The sequence below is a fragment of the Centruroides vittatus genome, unplaced genomic scaffold (assembly GCF_030686945.1).
Source record: "Centruroides vittatus isolate TY-2023 unplaced genomic scaffold, ASM3068694v2 scaffold_1431, whole genome shotgun sequence".
Lineage (NCBI taxonomy): Eukaryota > Metazoa > Arthropoda > Arachnida > Scorpiones > Buthidae > Centruroides > Centruroides vittatus.
Genome location: NW_027122678.1, coordinates 1306218 through 1328787, shown reverse-complemented (window position 1 = coordinate 1328787; position 22570 = coordinate 1306218). Strand labels below are relative to the sequence as shown.

Below are 22570 nucleotides of genomic sequence, written 5' to 3'. Positions count from 1 at the left end.
GTCTACTCCATCATACTTTCTGGGATACTTGGGATTCAAATTTCTAAATTGAAATGGTTTTGCAGCTATGTAAAGCTGAAGGATTGGGTTAAACAGTTTTGAATGGATAGATCTGGTTATGTCTGGCCTGTTTGTGACAAAATCTATAATGGATATAAAAATAAGACACACTTCGTGCTTGCAGGGCAGAACGAATTAATGGAGCAAAATTTTTTTTTGCAGGATATTTGAATTTTTATTTAACAACTTAAATACATTATACAAATACTACTATACTGTATACATTATATATATTGAAATGTATTGAATGTAAATCATTCAGAATGTAAAATTACATGTAAATAATTTACCAAAAGTCACTTCTAAAAAGGAATATATTTTTGATATACCAAAGTAAAATAATTTCTCTACACAAGAATATACGTAAGCACTGCTGCCGATTTGAACAGCAAATTACTTTTTAAAATTGCAAGTAATATTTTTTTTTGTGTCTATTAACATCAATAATCCCTACTAATTTTAATTATAACAACAAATGTTTTAATATATTAAATTTGTTTTTAAATATGACAAAATTACTTCACCGAAGGATTGAGAGCGTCCAGCACGGCACTGATATTGCCGTTCTTTGATTCTAGAAGACAGGCGAGCCAACCTCCTTCGTTAGTAAATCCCATATTCAGCATTTGACTGAGAGCAATAGCAACTTTCGGATCTGTAACAAAAGGAAAAAAAAGATCTGTGAAATCTACCGCTTAAAAAAATAATAAGAGATGCATAAGAAATTACATAAGTTTTAATGTTTTGAATACTCAATGGTTTATAGATATTGAAAAAATTACCTGTTAAATTCTTTACTTTGACTCATTAATTTAAATTAAATGAAATATTTTACTACTTCTTTCAGTTTTTAAAAAACTTAATGTATTGTTATATTTATTTAATATTTTTAAAAATAATTATCTATTTTTTGATGTAAAATGACAAACTAGATTCTCAATACAATATGCTACACAAGTAAATTCAAAAACTTCTAGAAGTAGAATATAAGAAATCGAAAATAATTTAAAAAGGATAAGTTATAATAACCATATGTACATTTCAAATTTTATCATAAGATAATTTTGTAGACTAATCCATACTCAGACTCTTTGAATATTGTATATCAAACACACCTTATTGCCGCGAGACTTTGTTTATTATGTTGAACGAACGTTTTCAAACCCACTCAAGCGGTCATCGTCGGGTTATTGATGTTACGTGAACTTTTACAATAGTTCTTTTAGAACTGTTTTTATCGAATCGCCATAGTTTATATTTTATATATTTTGAATTTGAGGTATTGTTCGAAACACTTTGAATTCAAATTCCTTGGCGATTCGACAAAAACAGTTCTAAAAGAACTATTGTAAAAGTTCAGATAACATCGAAAACCTGACGACAACCCCTTGAGTGGGTTGAAAACGTTTGTTCAACATAATAAACAATGTCTCAGCAATAAGGTGTTTGACATACGATAATTTTGTAATTGAAATGATAAAATTTCAATGTATATATTAATAATTTAGTTTTACATGTATAATTTTAAAGAAAAAGAATATGTAAAATATCACTAAATAATAACCTGGATGTAAATCTTCAGGAGAAACTTTTAGATATGTACTTGATGTCCCTTCACTAGCTGCAGCTTGAGCCCCTTCTGGAATTGATGTTTTATGATTGTTTCCAATGTCTCCATCACTAACCACAGTCCATTCATTCTCTGCTTCTGGTGTTTCCTACAAAATATAATTTACCAAATTTCTCTTTAAAAACGTATTAATCACTAGCTATTTCATAAAAAAATTTTTAGATTGTTTTTTTAAATAATACTTTAGATGTTTTTACACTGTTATCACTATCATTTAAAGGAATTTAAGTTTTAAATTATCATATTTACTCACATATAAGACAAGGTTTTTATTCATTTTTCACTGCCTTAAAAACCTAGGTTGTCTTATATGTGAGAGTGAAGAATTCTTTGCATTTTTGCAATAATTTTTGTGCACCATGTATTTGCATCTTTTATCAGATGCTCACCCTATGGTGTTTAAAAACAAAAATATTTTATCTGGATCATTTGAATCGTTCTTGTGTATTGTCAGGAGTAAAGAGGAATAGCAATAGGAAAAGCAAAGCTTTTGAATTAAATTCCAAGTTGAAATTCAAAAATCACACAGGAGCCCAATATAAGTTTTAATCCATTCCTAAGTAAAAACAGAATTTGGAAAAACTCATAAGTGTAATCGACGGACAGTAGATTCAACTGTCAAGAATTGGCAAAAAAGGTTCCCGACTGTCCAGCTTTACATGAACAAATTATGTTGTCAATTTTATCTTAAGATTTTTCCTTAAAGTTTAAAATGCCAGTAATTTTTGAGGGACAATGTGTGCATTTACGTGCATTTGATATTTTATTTGTGATTAAATTAAATAAAATTAGAATTGTATTAGTAAATCTAATTTTCTTTATTTTGATCTTTAAAGTTACACTACATCCTACATGCAGGATCGTCTTATACACAAGTAAATACGGTACTTAAAAATTTCTAGTTTAAGTTTCTTAATGGATTTGAAATTAATTTAAATCAAATTTGTTCTTTCTCCTGTAAAAAAAAAAAACCCTTATGTTTGAAGTTTAACTCTCTAACAATTATGAAACTTATCGTGTTGAAAATTAATTTTATTTTAGTTTAATTTACAGCAGAAACCTTTCGATTTACAAAGTTATAGTAAGCAATTGTTTTCGGCCATCTCAAATGGCATTTTGATCAGTAGATGGATGGATGGAAACATTTCTTTGCTGTAAATTTTGTTGGACTAATAGAATTTTATAAAGTAAATTATTCATCCACATAGTATTCAATTCTGTGTTAAATATGTAGAGAATATACATAACCTTATTTTCTTCATAACATGTGGTAATATTATATAATTATAATTTATACAGGTAATATAAGCATTTAGTAGAGTTAGCTAATTTAAGATGAAAGTAACTCATTATTTTTGTATTAGATATAATACAAACATGATTTTAGAGTGACTGTGGAGAGAGGTGAAGTTTAGAAAATGAATGATAGTTTATATGTAAATAAATACAATTTGTATTTTAGATGATAATAAAATTGTTCGGGTCATTCAAATTCTTCATAAAAATGTTTACAGATAAAATATAAAACTCACAAATTTACTTATTTTTGCTGAGAAATGTTTAAGTGAATTTGTTAACTATTTCTCTCTGCTAGGTGTGTAATTTAGCCTTAAAATAAATAAAATTTACCCTTTCATTAACACTAGTGGTAGTTTCATCTCCAGCTGAAGGTTCATTTTCTGGAAGGGGTGCAGATGGTACTGGGGAACTTTCTGATGTTGCAGCTGTTTCATTCATAACTGTTTTCACTTTAGTAGAATTAGTTTCTTGAGGTGGAGATGCTTTGTCATTATTCTGTTGTAGCTGCTCTTCTGTAGCATCAACATTTTGATTTTTTTTAGGGGAAGAATTTGGTTCAGTAGCAATATTCTCTTTTGGAGATTCTTGTTTGTCATTACCATTTTTAATATCTATATTTAACTGGATTCCTAAAATAAATGTTTAAGATGATTTTAAATTAAGGACAATAATTAATTACAAAAATTTTGATTTAAAAAAATACAAGTTTACACAAAAAGCAATTTAAGAAAATTATGTTCATTTGAAAACTTTTTATTCTACAAAAGATTATATTAAAAATTAAACTTCAATTTATTTATTTTTAATATATACTCTGAGCAATTTCTATAGTGTATACTATGTTATTTCTTTACATGCTTTTCATTGCAAATTCTTATATTTATTTTTATCTTAGGACTAGTCCTAAAATGAAAATAATTAAAATATAGTCAATTTAGTAATTTCATATAATTAAATTTAGAAATTTATATTATTTATATCTCTACTAAAAGGAATAACTGTTTTGTTTTTTATATATATCAATTATAGGAAAACAATTGTAATTTTTTCTAAAATTTACTTATTTATTTTTGAATTAATTGTAAGAACAAAAATTATTACCTAAAGGATCTAATACAGCACCAACTGTGTCAACAACATTTTTAATACATTCTTTTGCTTTTTCAGAAACTTCTTCTTCAAAACTTTGTTTTTTATCATTTTTAGCACTGTAAGTCTTGTGACGAGATTTACCCTTATAATGTAAATGTGGGCAAAATTCTTCACCGTCAAATCCACCAAAGTGTACTCTTTCAGAAGGTTTGCCAAACACGTGACGCCAAACTCGTCGCCATTGAGGAAATCCCCACCAATGATCATGCTTGAAGAGATAACAAATTTTAAATAATATTGAAAAAAACTTATAATCCACAAATATTGCAAATATAAAATAATTCCAATTCTTAAGTTTATTTAGCATTGAAAAACACTGGTGCATTATCCTAAATGGGGCAAAAAGGGCAATTGCCTGGGGCCCTAAACCAATTTTTTATAACAAAATATTTCCTCCAAAAAATTCCCCCAAAGAAAAATGTCTGAAGTCAACACTGTACATGGGGCAATCTAATTCAAACTTTCCTGGACCCCATAAAGCTATAACATCACTGTACTTCTTTAAATAGATGTTTTTTATTAATCATTTATATCTGTTACATTTATAGTCTAGTATTTATAGTTCTTAAAGTAATTTATGGGTTTTCATTAAATATATATTTTTATTTATATACTGTTTCCAAATTATTATATTATAGATGGACTGAAAACATCTTACTGCTTAAGTTGTTAAACTGATGAATAACAAGTTACTACATTTTGATTATTACATAAAATTCTTATGAAAAAGAACTTATTGGTTAAATTAAGTTAAACTATTTATAAAACAAAATTTTTATTTTTGTATTCTGCTCTCAATATATTTTCTTATTCAAAAATATATTGTTATTAATTAAACCTTACTACAGTTATATGCAAGTTTATCAAGTAATTTTAGGCTTTTATATGATTAATAATGAAAATTAAAAAAGTAAACCAACTAAAATCTTACTTAAAAACAAAAATTAACCCATTCAATAACAAAACATTTGGAATTAATTTATATAAAAATATTTCAATATAATATTACTGGTAAGGGAATTGTGAAATAAACTTTAAATAAAACAAATTTGTCTTTTACAAAATTGTTTAATTTAAATAAAAATATTTTTTTAAATATGATCAAATAATAATATATACAGTAGAGCATCGATTATCCTACCCCCGATTAACCGACTTATCCGTTAACAGACCGCGTTCTAGTCGGCAAATTCAAATGTCCGCTAGTGATGTGGCGCTACATTATTTGGTTATGTCTTGGCTACTTTAATATTATTTTTGTTAAATTTTTGTATGTTTTAGCTGGCAGCACTGGCTCGACCATGAAAGGGAGGCTAGTATTTAAACTAGGCCTAATACACTATACTAATAATGTATTTTTTCATACTTTTTGGTTATCCGACTTTTCAGTTATCCGACCAACCCCAGTCCCCAATTAAGTCGGATAATCGATGCTCTACTGTACTTCTACTACATCAGATAACTAATATTGTTAAATTACTACTGATTTATTCAATTATTAAATTACACCAAATTAAATGCTAAGTAGAAAAAAACATCACTACATATATCTAGTTTATTTTAAGAAAAAATACTTGATGTTTTAATTTGTATTTTAATAAAAACATTTTCCTTGTAACAAAATTAACATTAATGTTTTATAATTATTTCATATTCAAATATTGTAAAACAATGATCTACAGGAAAAATTATATACATTTTTGGTTTCAAGTGACAATTTAGGTTGATATGTTTTTATATTATTCAGAAATTAGTATTTTTGTTTTGTTAATTAATTAAAAACATTCTATGTCTAAATAAAGTAACATACATACAAGTTCAATATATCTATTACAAATATATTATTCATATCATTTATTCTATCCATACAATAAACTTATTGTAATCACTTTGGGGACTAATTTATAATGAAAATAATATCAACTGATAATATTAAGCAAAGAATATAAAACTATTGTTTGGCAATTTTGGTTTTCTTGATTCTAAAATTAAAACGACATATTGAAACAATTAAAAAATAAATAACTTGAACATTTATCAATTATAATAGTAATTCATCCAGTGTATAATTAAAACATGTCAGAAATTTACACAACTGTACTGTGAATAACTAATAATTAAAATGCTTAATGACCTTCAATTAGCCACATTTTGAGACTGACATCCTAAAAATTCCTATTTACCTGAAGATAATGATAACTGCTTATTGTAATCAAAGTTTTGATTTATAGTTATGTATGTGTATTTTAATTTCTACTTTTATGACATGCTAATTCTGATGATAATATCTGTTATTACAAAGATTCTACTTATATAATAATTCAAATATCATGCAAAAACAAAAAAATACATAAATAAATAGATTACTTTTGAATGCGAAAGATAGAAAATAGAAAATGTAAAATTTAGAAATTTGTAGCTGTATGTAAGCCACGTTAAATGATCATATTTAACAATAATATAACAACATGGATTTACTACTTACCGAAACAGAAGTACATAATTTCAGCATATCATGATTGGGATGAATATCCTTTAGATGACAACTATTACACAAATCATAATCATCACATTGCAAACATTTATATCTTGCCCCTCTAACTTCTCCATTACAACCATCGCAAACAACACCAAAATGCAATTCACCAACTGAAGATGATTTTGGTGGCTTTTGATTTTTTGTGTTTAAAACCATGATATAAACTCTTAAAAGACCATTTTCTGCATTTGAAATTGCTTGCATCAACTCCTCATCACTTGACATTATAATTAAATCACCTTCAGTATCTATACAAAGAAAATGCATCTTATAACTTTGCTCAATTAATACAAGCTTTCATTTAATTTGTTTTAATTAAATACATTTTATGCTTATATACTTTAAAAAATGGATTAGTTTTTACACAAAATTAAAAAACTTCATTCTATGAATAATAATTTATCTAAACAAAGGAATCTAATAGCCTGGTTTAATCAAAATACAGATCATAAACAATCCAGGGTAATTTGTCTTACTGTTAGAAATTTAAGTTTTGATTTTCTTTGAATATATATACATTTAAACTCACTAACCTTTAAATAAAATAAATGTAATAAAAAAGAGGTCTAAATAAAATTTTAAATCATTTTTGTTTCAAGTTAATATTGTTCTAAATGATAAAAATTCCATTGAAACCTTATGGAATTTTCAACTGAAAAAATTTCCTATATACATTTAAATTACAGTTATAGCATATTTTAATAACATTATATCAATAAATATACACAGCTAGCAGGTAAGCCGAGCATTGCATGGGCAAAAAATAAGAACAGACATTAAGATTAGTTCATTTTGTACTTCTAACACTTCTATTGTATTATATTATAGAATTTAGTTTATATAACTACTAAGGATATCTTACATAGCCAATCTTTCTAGTTTCCACTGAGTGCAAGAATTAAATCCCCCCACTTCCAAGGTTAATTAGAGAATTTTTAGTCAGGTCTAAAAATATGTTTGATTTCCCACAAAAATGCAAAAAACTGCATCTAAAATAGTACAGTAGAAGCCAAGTTCTTCAAGGTAATCTTTAACCCTCACTCTCTCTCTCTCCCCCCCAATAGGAAAGAATTTTGAAAAATCCCCTCTTAGTGTACTGTACATTCTCATGACCTACCTTAAGTCCTTTCCTCCCTCACATGGACTTGCAAATTATCACCAATATGTTATAACAGTTGACTGTCAAATGTGAGAAAGTTGATACTTAACTTAGTCTAAGGAGGAAATCTGCAAACAGTCACTACTAAACAATCTTATCATTGCTATCAAACAAATAGTCACCTGATCAAATTCCCACACTAAATAGCCATATAATGCAAGTGTACTGATCTTCAGGGCAATCACTCCATCACTCCCTCTGGAATAGCTTTGAATTATAACTTTTCATCCCTCTCATCTCCCTATCTTGATCTGGATATGGGCCACCTGGAAACTTACCTCAACTAGATCACACGATCATCTTACCGACATCAAATGAACAGGATCCAGAACCATTGAGTCTCAAGGTATTATACTCTCAATTGTAAACTCTCTTTTTTGTTTCAGTATAGGTACTCAGTCATTTTAAAGTACAAGTACTTAGCTAGTTGATATCAAACTGATCTTAATTAAATGTACTATCAAACAAAGATGAATAGTGTATTTGTATATAGGCTTAGTGTTGTAGCTTCTATGTACTCCTTGCTTTAGCTCATTAAATTGAATTACTTGTTAAAATGGACCTTGTGTGGACTTCTAGTGCTCCAAGACACCCTATCAACTTACCCATTGCACTCCCCACTTGACGATTGAACTAGCCCTCCTACTCAACATTTATTTATGATTCGCGTGTTAGGACTCGAACTTTTACTACCCTAACTGGTGTCAGGTCCTGACGTCAGAAGGATCTTACAATCCCAACAACAATTTATAGATCTTGCCACCCAGTGACAATTGAGCAGATCTCACCGATCCAACGCCGATCAAAGGGGGTATAAAACGATATCAATTAGATAGAGTTAGATAACCTAATAAATAGGATTTAAAAATATAGAGGGCTTATCTAACTATCTAATTTATAGTCGTGGGCTAAAAGCATCGTTTATTATTATAAAACAATATCAGTCGACCCCCCGGCTTATCACATTATTATTATCAACCCATCTCAATTATATTATAAGATTAAGAAAATTTATAACCAATGAAACCAGAAAAAACAATAAAACTTGTACCTTTCCACTTAAGAGCAAATTCTTTTCCAGATAATGTTGAAAAGAGTGAAAGAATTTTGTCATGAAGAAGTGCAAAATTCTGACACATTTCCTCATTTGCCAGGAATCTTCGGATTTCTGATTTACAATCGTCATCCTGTTCTAAGAAAGCTTTTACTACAATAACCATTGTAGTATTATCTGAAAATGAAATGTAAATAATTAAAAATTAATATTTAAAACCTTTAGTAATCTGTTATATATGGTGAATAAGGAAATCTGACACAAAGTAAATTTTGAAATCTCATCTTTCTTACAAAATTAACTGAACATAATAATCTGCTCATTTAATATGAATTGTAACAACAAAACTTATTGGAAAAAGCATCTTTCTTAACATGATTCCAAAATTAGAGTAATGAGAGAAAAATGAGATCAGGGAGCAAACAGAACTGTAAGAATGGATTAGAAGATGCTGAAGTGGTAAAACTAATGGATACATTAATAAGATTAATAGCAGTTCAAATCTATAAATTTCCCTTTTATTTTTCTACTGTTATTTAATTGACAGTTTCAATTTAAGTAAATATACTTTAAAGTAAAACTATCTGATTCTGTTTTTAGATATCAAGGAAACAGGTTAATGTCAACAACTATTCTTTATTAATATTTAGTACTTCCAATTTCATGTTATAATATTTATATTAAAAAAAAACTATTATATTCAATAGTTTTTAAATATTCTATTGTTTTCATGTATCTCACTCTATATTAGTAAGGTTGAGGCCAAAGTTTTAAATGCAAAAACGTGTACGTCGGACATTCGGCGCAGCTTTCCTTTAAGCCTAGAAGTTTGACAATGGTGCTTGGAAAGTCAGTAGAATCATGCTCGACATTCCAAATGCCATTGTGAAACTTCTAGGCTTACAGGAAAGTGGCACTGAACATCCGACATACACGTTTTCGCATTTAAAACTTCGGCCTCAACCTCGCTATTATCTTTAATATTGACTTTACACTAAAAATTTTAATCATTATTTTTATATATTTCAGTTAAATAAAACAAAATTAGTATTATTTTTAATTACTACTTTGGCAAAAGTGCAAAATATTTAATTACAACTTCAAGATAAATTATGATTGATCTGAATTTAAATTTTCTAATGAACATAAAGATAATAAAAAGATTTATTAACATAATTTATAAAATATTAGATGAAGTATTACATAACGTTTTTGTTGATGCTATATATATAATATATAGAATCAACAAAAATGATTATATATATATATATATATATATTTGAGGTATAATATAGTTATTATACCTCAAATATCAGAAAATATTTAAACATTGATAAATGAGTAATGCAGAATAAATTGAACAATATACTTCTGACTGATTTAATTATGTTTTTTATTCCAATGACTGAATAATATAGTTGATGAAGTACCATTTTATTCAACTCTTCAAAACTGGCTTTTAATATCTATGTAAAATAAGCAATAACAATCTTTGAAAAAATAAATGAAATTATTTTTATCACCATCTTGATCAATATACATATACATATCTGCACATATATACAGGATGTCTGATAATTCTGGCCCCATAGGAGTTATGTTGATGTTCACTTAATCTTTTACAGGTGAAGCACAGTGCTGAGTAAGAAGGAAGAATTCAAGTTGTTTCGATAATGAGGACCCTCATTCGGCATGAAGTTGCTGAAAAGTTTAACAGGTTTTATACAAATTTACAACAACTCACACACAGCAGTCTATGTGTACCCTTTTAAAATCTTCAGCAACTTCACACTGACTACGGGCACTCCATCAAAATACCCTGAATTCTTTCTTATTCAGTGCAATATGCTTCACCTGTAAAAGAACAAACAAAACACCAACTCAACTCCTATGAGATCAGACTTATATATATAATAATAATACAGTCATCCCATAACAACACAAAGCAACAATGCTATTATTATTATTATCATGAATATCATCTAAAAAATTAGAGTTTAAGCTAGAATGATAATTATAAAATATTGAGATAAAAATTAAATTCTTTAAATTATGAATGATAAAAAAGCTGAAGAAAATATTAAAAACAATGATTAAATATAACCAAAACTTTTAAACAAAACTGACTATATAATTAAGTAAAATTATATATAAATAATTGATAAATGCAAACAAGCTAAAGAAAAAAGAAAAATGCATATACAATACACATTAGCTACAACAAATTCTAAAACAAATTATTAATTTTTTGAAGTTATTTTGAATCAAGATAATTTAAAAATCAAAAACTTATCTTATTCAGATATTGCATAATTTCTCTAATAAACTATGTGGTATAATCATAAAAATAAGAAAAGATTCCTAATACTAATTAATAAAACAAATTGATCGATTATTTACAATAAAAAAATAAGCCGGAAATATTTATCTAAATGTTCCGTTAACAATATATATTTTTTGAAAAAAATTTATATCCAAAACACATCTACAATAAAGAATTGAAGTTGCTGTTATTAAGCTAAGTTTAATTTTATATTTGAAAATAAATTAAAATATTATATTATAATTTTTATTTTACGTTATCACTAATTATATAAGATATAATAAATAAAGCTGCATTAAAGTGCTTTATCACTTCCAAATCTAGTATATATATAAATGGAAAAAAACTTACATTTTAAGCATTATAAAACATACAAAAAATAAATATCAAGAGAGAAATCAAACAACTCATTAAAAGAAATATTAATTTTATTTAATACTTACCAACGTTAATATATTTAACTCACGAGTTTACTTAATCCTTTTACAAAATTTAGTTGTTTACCTTTATTGTCTAAAGTCTTGCAACATTTCTCATATTTATTAATAGGTGTTTCAATTTTAGATTCCATACTTCGTCTTTGAATATCAAACTTATTCAACTAGAAGTCAAAAAAATTTTAAATTTATTTATTCATATTTCTTAGCAATTTTTTTTTTGTTGTTTTTTGCTTTCTTCAAGTCTGTATAGGCACTCATAATTTATATTCAAATTATTACAAAAGGTTTAAAAAAAATAGTTTATATATAGAAATATAAGATATTTTATCAATTATTTTCCAACAGATAAAACATCACAGGTGAATATGTAAACTTATGAGTTAAATATTGAAAAATCAGGTAGATCGTAAGTAAAAGAATAACACCATTTTTCAAAATTTTTTAGATTTTTGTAAAGTAGCAAATAATAAAAATCATCAGAAAGTAAATATGAACGTAATACAGAATAAATATAATCTATTATTAAATGCAATTAATGCAAACTGACCAATGTTAAAAATGGCTGTACAACTTGCTAATAGGCAACATTCGTGAAGAGACTAGGTAATGAACTATTTAATTTTATTGCTACCATTCCACATGAAGAATTTGATTGCAATTATGTGCAAGCATGTACTAAATTCCATACATATTACACCAAAACTATATTAATTCAAGTTCACTGTTTATTGCATCTAATGTTTTAATTAATACTGTATTATTATATACCAAACAAATGTCAAATACAGAAACATAATATAAAGTTTCTTAATATAATAATAATTATAATAAGGCTAGAAGGTTTATATGGTTATTAACTACTACAGTATTTAAGAAATTAACAGACCGAAAGCTTATGTCGATAATGTAACGTATTTCCTTTAGTATAGGGAAGTTGCAATTAAACATTAAGATCAAGTTGTTTATTTGAAACTATCTTATCATCTGTACTCTGTATTATTATTATTATGGAATTAACAGTTTATTTAATCTCTATTAAAGAGATAGTAACAAATAATTTACTGTTTTAGCTATTCATTTTGGTAAAAATTGCTTTTGTTTATATAAGTGTATATCAAAGAAAAAATGAAACCGTTTGAAGTTAGTTTGACTTTAATACTAGAAAAAACTCACTAGTACTTTCAATAACATATTAATGTTGAAAATACTAGCAAGTATATTAGAAATTATCTAAAAGAAACCTCTACTAATTTCCCCTTGTGAATTTTTAAGTTGCATGGAAATTAAACATGGAATATAAATATATTAAGCAGTTCTTTTCATAACATGTTATAATTTTAAAAACAAAACAAACGAGAACAATCTCTGGCACAATTTTACAGAAAGCAAACGTTTTCGACCACATTAAGAACATTAATCACCGACGGTGCTATTTAGCTTGGTCGAAAACATTCGCTTTCTATAAAATTGTGCCAGAGATTGGCTTTGTTCGCTTTGTTTATTAAATATACCCAGTTTTGAGTAGTTGTATGAATATTAAAATTATAGTATAGCTATATTGTAGAATTAATTAATATTTGTTTAAAGTTACTTTTACAAAACTTGTATTTATAACCACCTAATATAAATGCAGAAAACTTACTGGTATTCCAATTAATACTATTAAACTTGGTAAACCAAAGTTTGTCTTATAACAAAATCTGTTTTGAATTTTCCACAAAAATAACAGCTCAAGGAGTGTATTGCATATACGAAAACCAGATTTAAACATCCAGTTTCCATATATGCAATACGTTTCTTTTAATTAGGAGACAAACTTTGTCTCCTAATTAAAAAAAACACACCATTACTCGGGTTTACTGTTCAACAGACTTAATCAGAACACCGATAGGTATTCTACATTTATACAATATAAAGTTTGCTATAGTGTTTTAAGTTTCTAAATCATTGTCTAATATTTTAGCTAAAATCAGATCTATGGGGTCTATAAGGTGGCTAATTCAACTCAGCTGCTCTTATGCATAATTATAATTGTCATTATATAAGTTTAACTTAGATTACTGTTGCTTACTTCACACTTAAACTGTAGCCAATATGCCAATTGCTAGCAGAAAAGTGAAAAATACCAGTTATAATTTTCAATTTTGTCTCTCTAAATGATTAATTCCTGGCTAAAATAATGTAAACACGAATACATCGCAGGAAAGTATTACGAAACATCAATATGGCAGCAAGAAAATAACATTAATCTAATACGTCGTATGCAATTAGTCACGTGTTTTAAATTAAATATATAAAACGTTCTGTACATATTCAAAACACGCCTCACACTTTATAATTAATTAATTAAAAATATTTACCTGATAAATCGATCGTTCGTTCGTCAAAGTCGAGGAATGATTATAAAACTCTGTGCTCCTTCAAGCTTATATATATACGCCGTATGTGGACCGCAAACGAATAAAAAAACTCTATACAAATCAGTTATGTCAGAGACGATATCTCCTCAAAATGGCAGAATCATCGTGACTAAGAGCAATCCAATTCAGAATGTAAACTGACAGTTTATTGGTTTTCTCGTCCGACGTAGGAGTGGCGTTAACCAATTGTATTCGGTAAGTAACGTCTTCGGACACGTAACGTACTCGCGACCAATTGTAACCAGCGACATAATATAAATAAATTAGATATGGTTGATGAAAATTCAAATGTTCCACCAATGATAGAAGCGGAAAGTAAATTTTCTGACAAAACATGTTTCTGATATGGAACATTCTAGCAAATTTAGAACTGATGTAATCGTTAGTAATGGATTAATGGATTCATATAGAGATTTCTAGAATAGTTTTATATGGTGAATCATAATGGCTTAAAGTTCTTAAAGGAATATAAAATAATTTAAGATAAAAATTGATTATTTATGATATTATGTTATATATACATAACTGTACATATTGCATTAATGTGTGTAGGCCTATATACCTGTACATTCAAAGTGCGTACATGTGTATGTAGTGTACATAATTCAATGTATATAGGCTACTTTATATATATATATATATATATAGGCTATACATTGAATTATGTACAGTACACTACATACCCGTGGGCGTAGCCAAGAAGGGGCATGGGTGGGCACGGCCCCCCAGTTAACCTGGTGCCCTCCCAAAAAATTACAGCCTCTACTAGGCCCCCTCCCATAACAAAATCCTAGCTACGCCAATGTATACATACCAGTGGCGTAGCTAGGGGGTGCGGTAGGTGCGGTCCTCACCGGGCCCCTGGAAAACGATAGGCCCATGGGAGTCCCAAAATCACGAAGAAAAGATCCGAAAAATTTTTTCGGGGGCCCACAAATCTGGTTCAGCACCGGGCCCAGAGAATCCTAGCTACGCCACTGCTACATACACATGTACACACTTTAATGTAAAGAATGTACAGGTACTGTACATACACATACATATATTAAGTATATAAATATTATACATGTTATATTTATATGCTTAATATATGTACTGTACATGCCTGTACGCATTAATGTATTATATGCAGGCTTCATATATTACATTGCATTAACGTGTGGGCTATAAATAGATTCTTTACATTAAAGTGTGTAAATGTGTTTAATTTAATCTACATGACACAATTTATATACTTTATTGTAAAAAAACTAGCCTGTAAAGAACATATTAAAACATTTAAAATTCTATAATTAATCTTGAATAATTGACTAAATACATCGTACAGTAAAAACCTCCTATAATCTTAGTTATTATATTTTTTAATTAATATATATGCATAATAAATTTCTCGTTTTGCAATATACTGTATTATTCAGAATAAGTTCTAAATAAAACAATAAATACAATATTAACATCTTACAATTTTAATTGCGTATTTATTGTTTATATATATAAACTGATAAAAATATTACTTATATATCGATATAATATAAATATTTTCTAGCATAAAGTATAAGTAACAATTATTCCACACATAGTGAGTTAATTTTTTTATACAGTACTGTTAGGTAATTTGTACAGTAAATTTAATTACATATTACAGATATTATATAACAGATGAAAAGCATGAAGTTAATAAAGTTTGCAGTATTATGATGTGAGTAATAGGTTTATATTTTAATATTAATTAATTTGTTAATTTATCATGTGTGAAGTCAATTAATTGTTTTACACAATTTGAATTAGTGCACAATTTGTTGATAAAAGTATCTACTTTATCTACCTTTTTATTTGTTTAATTCCAACTTAAAAGTTCGTATTAAACGATTATTTCGAAAACAAAACCAAAACCAAAGGTCACATACAGCTTTTAGATAAGAAAAATGTGTGCAGTGTATATTACAAAACGTGATATGTGATGTCATATCACATGTTGCACCATGTACTGTACTGCAATAATAAAATTATTACAATATAAAAATAACCGAGGTTATAAAATAAAATCTACGTTAAAATTTGAAAATTTAAATTTATAATATCGTTTTAAAAAACCCTTAAAACGATTTTAAGGAAGCATTTAAGAACGAAGCAATACAAAATGACTCATTGGATTTTCCCGTGTTGCGTACAGTACAATAACTTGTTTTAACGCGCCACTGAATTGCACTACATTTCTTTCCCCATCAGCGTAGTTGTTTATGTTATTATTAATTTTATCTATATATATAAAAACGAATGTCTGTCTGTGTGTTTATCCTTCATGCATTATCACACCATTTATCCGATTCTCATGAAACTTCCGGAAGTTGTTTAATACACTCCCGTGAAGGTTTCTGACATATGTGAAGACCACCATTTCCCCCTTTCTATCTATCTAATATCTATATAAATAAAATATAACGTTTGTTTGTTCCTACCGATTCCTTTGAAATTTTGACACAACGTTGCATTCGAATACGCACGTGTTTTTATATAATATACATGTCGAAATTCCCCCTACTGGGGGGAGATGGACGGGATTAAGGCTTACCGTGAAGAACTCGGCTTTTATTATACTATTTTAGATGCGTTTTTTGCGTTTTAATAGGGTACGTCAAGAGAATGAACACTAAGAAGAGATTTTTTGAAATTCCCCCACGGGGGGAAGTGTCATACATTTGTAATAGATACATTTTGAGCCACAACAACGCGTGGCCGGGTCAGCTAGTTTATAATAAATTTTATCGTCTCTTGAAATTAACTTCGTGCATATATAATCTCATCATATTGACAAAAATCATACGGACATGCATTTTTTGTTTGTTAAAATGGCGGTTTTTTAATTTACTTTTTAAAAATCTAAACAAAAAGAAATAAATATTTAGACACAACGATCATAATATATCTTGTATGATAAATGATTCTATACTTTGGTTTTTTTGTTATTTGCATTTAGAAGTTGTCTGCTTCCTCAATCAAATCTAGTATGCAACTGCCTATTTTACTTCTGCTCAAACATTTTAATGTTTAAGGAATTTTCTATACCTTCATTATGAAATTTTCATATAAACTGAATCGTGATATCTATCCTTATTTACTGGATTATATCATAGAATTTATATTTATCCACCTTTTAAAGCTAAATAAACGAAAATTATATTGCGATTCTATTACAAAATTACAAAAGTTTGCACCGATTTTAGACAAAAATCTTCATTTGTAACGTATTTATAAAGCTTATATCCATGGATAAGGAAGAAATAAATTCTTCTTCATGCTTGCTTTCTGACGAAGAAGAATTTTTTTTTTTTTTTTATTATAATGACATTTCAGACTTGATTTGTCTGAATTTAATTTATCGCCATATTGAGGAAATAAAATAAATTATAGGTTAAAATAGAGAAGATTTAAGCTCTTACTATATCATTTGTAGCAACATGAAAAATGAAGTCACTTAAGTTACTATTAATAAGTTGAGTAAGTCGAAAATATTAGCCTTGAAGATCAATGTATGTTTCACAATATAACGCAATATGTGTTGACACTTACTGTCTATGGTATTAACCGAGTCATCATTTTTTGCATCATTTTTTTTTTTACAAAATGGCCGATGAATGTTTTATTTTGATGGAAATGCATTATTAGAAATAGCGTTACCAGATTTTTACAATTGGATTAAAGGACACTTAAAAATAATTAATGCATATATAGGCACTCCTGTCCCACTCCAAAAAAGTAAAATTGAATGATTTTTTTAGTTAATAACTAAGCATTCTTGTCGACGATATTTAAATGAAAATATAATATAATTTTAATTAATACTGTCTATAAATATTTGCAAATGTTACTTTAATTTACAATTTCAATTATTTAATGGTAAGCCATCGCTTTCTGTGGGGAAAGTATGAAATTGATATATAAGGATCCACTACCATTAAAAAACAGCATTGAAAAATGGAAATAAAGGACAAATTGTATCCTTTCTTGTTTTAGCAATAACGAAAATGTAGAAAAAATAAAGTTATGGAAATTCTGATTGGAAATTTTTTGGCAGTGATATACTTTTATGAAATCCATTTATTCCTGCACTTTGGAGTCACTCCAAAGTCCAGGAATGAGTCTCTCAGGAGGATAAATGTAAAGTGAAATAAACTAATTTAAGAATAAAAGAGAAATTTTAATATGGAAAAATGAAACATCACATTTGTACTTAGTTTAAATTAATAGTAAGTGCAAAATCTGTTTTAGGGAGTTAACTTATTTCTATTTGTAAAACGGGGTTACCTATCGGGGAGTATCTGAACTTCGCAACTCACAACATAGCAGGAAAAGAGTTGTCTTCTCTTCTAGGAGTTGACTTCCTTTCTGGATGCTGTGTTGATTTTCTTCTTTTCCCTCTCTTCTTTCTGCTTTCTCTTCCTCTCTCCTTTTCCTTCACTTTCCTTCCCTTTCTTCTTCACTTTTTTGTCTTTTCTCCTTCACTCAGTCCTTCACTAAGTCTCTGATTTTCGTCATTCCCTTTTATTTCATTTTCGTTTTGACCAATCATGATTTTGTTCTGGAGGAAGTTGAGGTAATTTGCGATAAGCATGATTGGTCATCCTTTAGTCCTTCTTCTCTCTGTTAAGAATTATATGCGTCCACGTGACATGGATAAAGTAGCACGTGTCATCTAACACTATTGAAAAAAAGAGGAAACGACGGTCATTCCCTTCGTTATTTCCTTCGCATGTTGTGAGATTTATAACAATTAATGGATAATTTTTTTATTTTAATTCATTTCTCTAAATTATTTTTAACCGGTATTACTAAAATTTAGAAAGGGGATCCCTAAAATCGGGAAAATAGGCGAAATTCCTTTACAACGTTGGTTTGATAAACAAATAATCCCGGTGTCTCATTCACACACACACATCTTCGAGATGTGGATGCGTCCTGTCTGCTAGTTAACAATTGTTCGTTGTACAACCAGACAAAAAAGAAAAAAAAGGTATAAAATACTTACAAAACTTAAAATACAATAAATTGATTAAGATTAAAATTATAGAGTTAATAATAATTCGAGAATATATATATATATATATATATATATATATATATATAATAAATATATATATATATATATATATAAACAGGTCTATAATAATAACCAAAATTTTCGGAAAATGGTGGGTCTCACAATATTAGACGAGATAGACGTCAACACACATTAAAAAATTGTTAAAGCTTATCAAAAGGGAAATTTAGCTATATACTTGTGAGCAATGTTCCCTCTAATTTTTTTGTAGATGAACGGAACATATACTTCTCTGAGCAAAAAAAATTTTTGCTGAGCAGATCCTGAGCAAAAAATTTTTCTGAGCATATATATATAAAATCTTATTTTTTTCCTATAAAAATTAAAATAATTAATTATAAAGTAGAAATTAAAATTCATTTTAAAACATACTTCCATACAAAATATTATCTTTTGTCAATGATTTAATGTATTTAATCGAAATATACGTATCAATAATCATGTTGCAGACAGAGTGAGAAATAAGTAAACAACAATTCGAATCAGTGAGCATGTTGGCCTGCGCGGCACATAAATTCTCGTGCGTGGCAACAATTTGAGCAGTGCGCGGCCGCGCAGCCGCGCAGCTTAGAGGGAACATTGCTTGTGAGCACTATTTTGGCCTATAGTATTTAGAGAATTTAGCTTTTACATAAAAATGAATTGAGAAGTGATTTATAAAATTAAATTTGAAAGCACACAGTTCGTTTAAATTTAGCTCATCAGTGGTCGAATAGACAAAACCAATGAACACTGGTAGTTGGTTGCGGGTTCATGCCTCATCAATGGAGTTTTTCGGGTTTTCTTCACACGTGTAACACCTAAATAGGGACCATTGGCAGATCGCTCAAATATTGCATTGCCTTATTCCTTCAAATGTAAAGTTATTAATTAAAGTTATATCTCAAACATGTAAAGTATGTATTTCATTTAATTGCACTGTTCTGCAAAAATAAACTTTTTTCTATTTCCGAAAAAATACATTGTGTTCCTAGTTGTACTTCGAGCGCTGAATTCAAACCTGTTTTTAGTTTTTTTCTGTCAGGGATAGTTTATGAGTAATCACAATTTTATTTTTTCTGTATGTTTTTGATATAGTGCAGGACACGTTAGCTGAAAATCAAGAAACAAATCCGCTTTTTTATGATGTTATTAAGTTCATCACATTAAGGGAGGTTGGAATCTAACATATAACACAGTACTCTTAGTGTATTCGCTTTGTAGCATTTATTTCACATGAGCAATTACAGAAAATTGACAAAAAATGAGCCACCATATAGTAATGCACGTCACTTTTTTCTCTTGTATTGAGAATCTTTCTTCTCTCGAATGATATTCCAGCAATAACTTGTTAACATAGAAGGTACCCACTTTCCTTCATAACGCCTCTCTATAGTAGAAATGTCTTTATGGAATCTTTCGCCATGTTCATCCGTTACATCACTACAACTCTCTGTAAAGTAGCCCAGATGAGAGTCCATCATATGGACCTTCAGAGACATATTGCACCCCAGATCTTGATATGCTTTGATCATATCATTCACCATTGCTTTGTAGTTGGTAGCTCTTCTTCTTCCGAGGAAGTTTTCTGATACCTTCTTTCAAGTCGAGGAAGTTTTCTGATACCAGCTTCCAATAAAGGAATGTGTATTTGTGGGCCCACAAATACACCTTCCTTTATTTTTGCAGCTGAAAGACAGGGGAATTTGTCACCTAGATATGGAAATTCACTGCCTGTTAGATCCATGGCCTTTATGAATTGTTTCATTAGGCCAAGATTGATGTGAAGCGGTGGAAGTAGTATATCTTCAGGAGCTACCAGACTTTCACATTGCACATTCTTTTCGCCCATTTTCCACCTCCGCTTAGGCCATTTCTTTTTCATGTAGTGAGAATTTCTGTCACGACTATTCTACTTGCAAAGAAAACATGCATACTTCGTGTAGCCTTGTTGCATTCCCAATGTCATAGCAATTACTTTGAAGTCTCCACATATTTTCCATCTGCTGTTGAACAAGAAATTGTCACGTTCGATCACTACTGGATGCGGCAATATACACATACCTTTCTATAACGTCCTTGTGTTTGCCATGAACTGTGAATATATACATATATATATATATACAAATCACACAAAATGTATCCCTGACAACGAAATTCTGTTTCCAGATTTGAATTTCCCATGGTAAATTGGTTTAGAATCACAAACTTTAATGTTAGAAATAAAACCCTTGTCAAACAGTGTTATTTGAAATAAAAATAGTCAAATAATTTTGTAAGTACAGTCAAACCTGTTTTTATGCGCTCTTTTTATGTGCGATTTTTATTTGTGCGATTTTTTTAATGCGAAATTTTAATTTGTGCGGTATAGTTGGCGACTAGTCTCGTGCGATTCGTCATGTCTTACGTTGACTTATTATAGCTAAATAAACTTATTATAGCATAAATGCACTTATTATAGTAATATTATTGCACGAATATGCGAAAAATGAAATAATTTACTTTTTAAGTCAACAAAACACCACCTGGACAAAAATATGTAAAACAGACGATAGACCAGACGATGCAGTCAAGTGCTGACATCTGTTGTCAATAAATTCTATTTCGTACGGTTTTGAGTTATTTTTTATGTGAGACTTTTTTATGCGGTCCCTGTTGACCGCATAAAAAAAATATTTTTTAATTGTGTCGCGAAAACTATTATTTACAGCCATTCGTGAAGTTTCGTGAGATTTTCTTTTATGCGTTTTTTTTAATGCGGTCCCTATCCCCCGCATAAAAACAGGTTTGACTGTATGCGCAATTTAAATGAGGCTCTTGGAAACATCCCGAAACCCCACTATATTCGTTAATATTTAAAAAATATTTTTTGTTTCCATAAAAGGGGAAGAATGATGAACCTTTCCTCAGAAACATGACAAAGGTAAAGTAGACAATGTAAGTCTCAAGATCAACTGTGTCCGGTTGGGATCGAATTAAACGTTAATTTTGACTCATAAGTTGAGATTATACTCAGTAGCGAGGTTGAGGCCGGAGTTTTAAACGCAACAACGTGCACGTCGGACGTTCAGCGCCGCTTTCCTGTAAGCCTAGAAGTTTGACAATGGCGTTTGAAATGTCGAGCATGATTCCATTGACTTTCCAAACACCATTGTCAAACTTCTAGGCTTACAGGAAAGCGACGCTGAACGTCCGACATACATGATTTCGCGTTTAAAACTTCGGCCTCAACCTCACTAGTAACGAGTGATCGACCACTTAAAAAGTGAGAACGAGGAAAATCCACCAATCGGAATGGGCGATCAGCGATAGAAAATCATGAAAACCTCGAATTCCAAGGACGAGAGCTTCTCTCTTCGATTTTTCTCAGTGCCAGATCTTACTTGATTGCATCAACTTCACCCTCGATTCTCTCTT

General features: G+C 28.8%; 1 protein-coding gene across 2 annotated transcripts; it reads right to left on the bottom strand.

The window, feature by feature from the left end:
- Positions 1–356: 356 nt before the first annotated feature.
- Positions 357–14209, bottom strand: LOC136987007 (sequestosome-1-like). Of its 2 annotated transcripts, XM_067284642.1 has the most exons (8): positions 14017–14209; positions 11721–11817; positions 8891–9070; positions 6627–6928; positions 4091–4349; positions 3320–3618; positions 1625–1778; positions 357–715 (listed from the first exon to the last, which is right to left on the bottom strand). In XM_067284642.1, the coding sequence occupies exons 2-8, from the start codon at positions 11785–11787 to the stop codon at positions 576–578; spliced, it is 1401 nt and encodes a 466-aa protein (XP_067140743.1). In that variant the 5' UTR covers positions 11788–11817; positions 14017–14209; the 3' UTR covers positions 357–575. The 2 variants fall into 2 exon arrangements, with proteins under 2 accessions (XP_067140743.1, XP_067140744.1); XM_067284643.1 differs by lacking the exon at positions 11721–11817 and having other exon boundaries at positions 14017–14208.
- Positions 14210–22570: the final 8361 nt, after the last annotated feature.

Excerpts from the sequence above, each read along its gene's own strand:
- LOC136987007 (XM_067284642.1), bottom strand. The coding sequence starts at position 11,787 with ATGGAATCTAAAATTGAAACACCTATTAATAAATATGAGAAATGTTGC. Across the intron at positions 9,071-11,720 it reads CAAGACTTTAGACAATAAAG|ATAATACTACAATGGTTATT; the intron begins GTAAACAACTAA and ends TTTCATTTTCAG. Across the intron at positions 3,619-4,090 it reads TGCTGTATTAGATCCTTTAG|GAATCCAGTTAAATATAGAT; the intron begins GTAATAATTTTT and ends CATTTATTTTAG.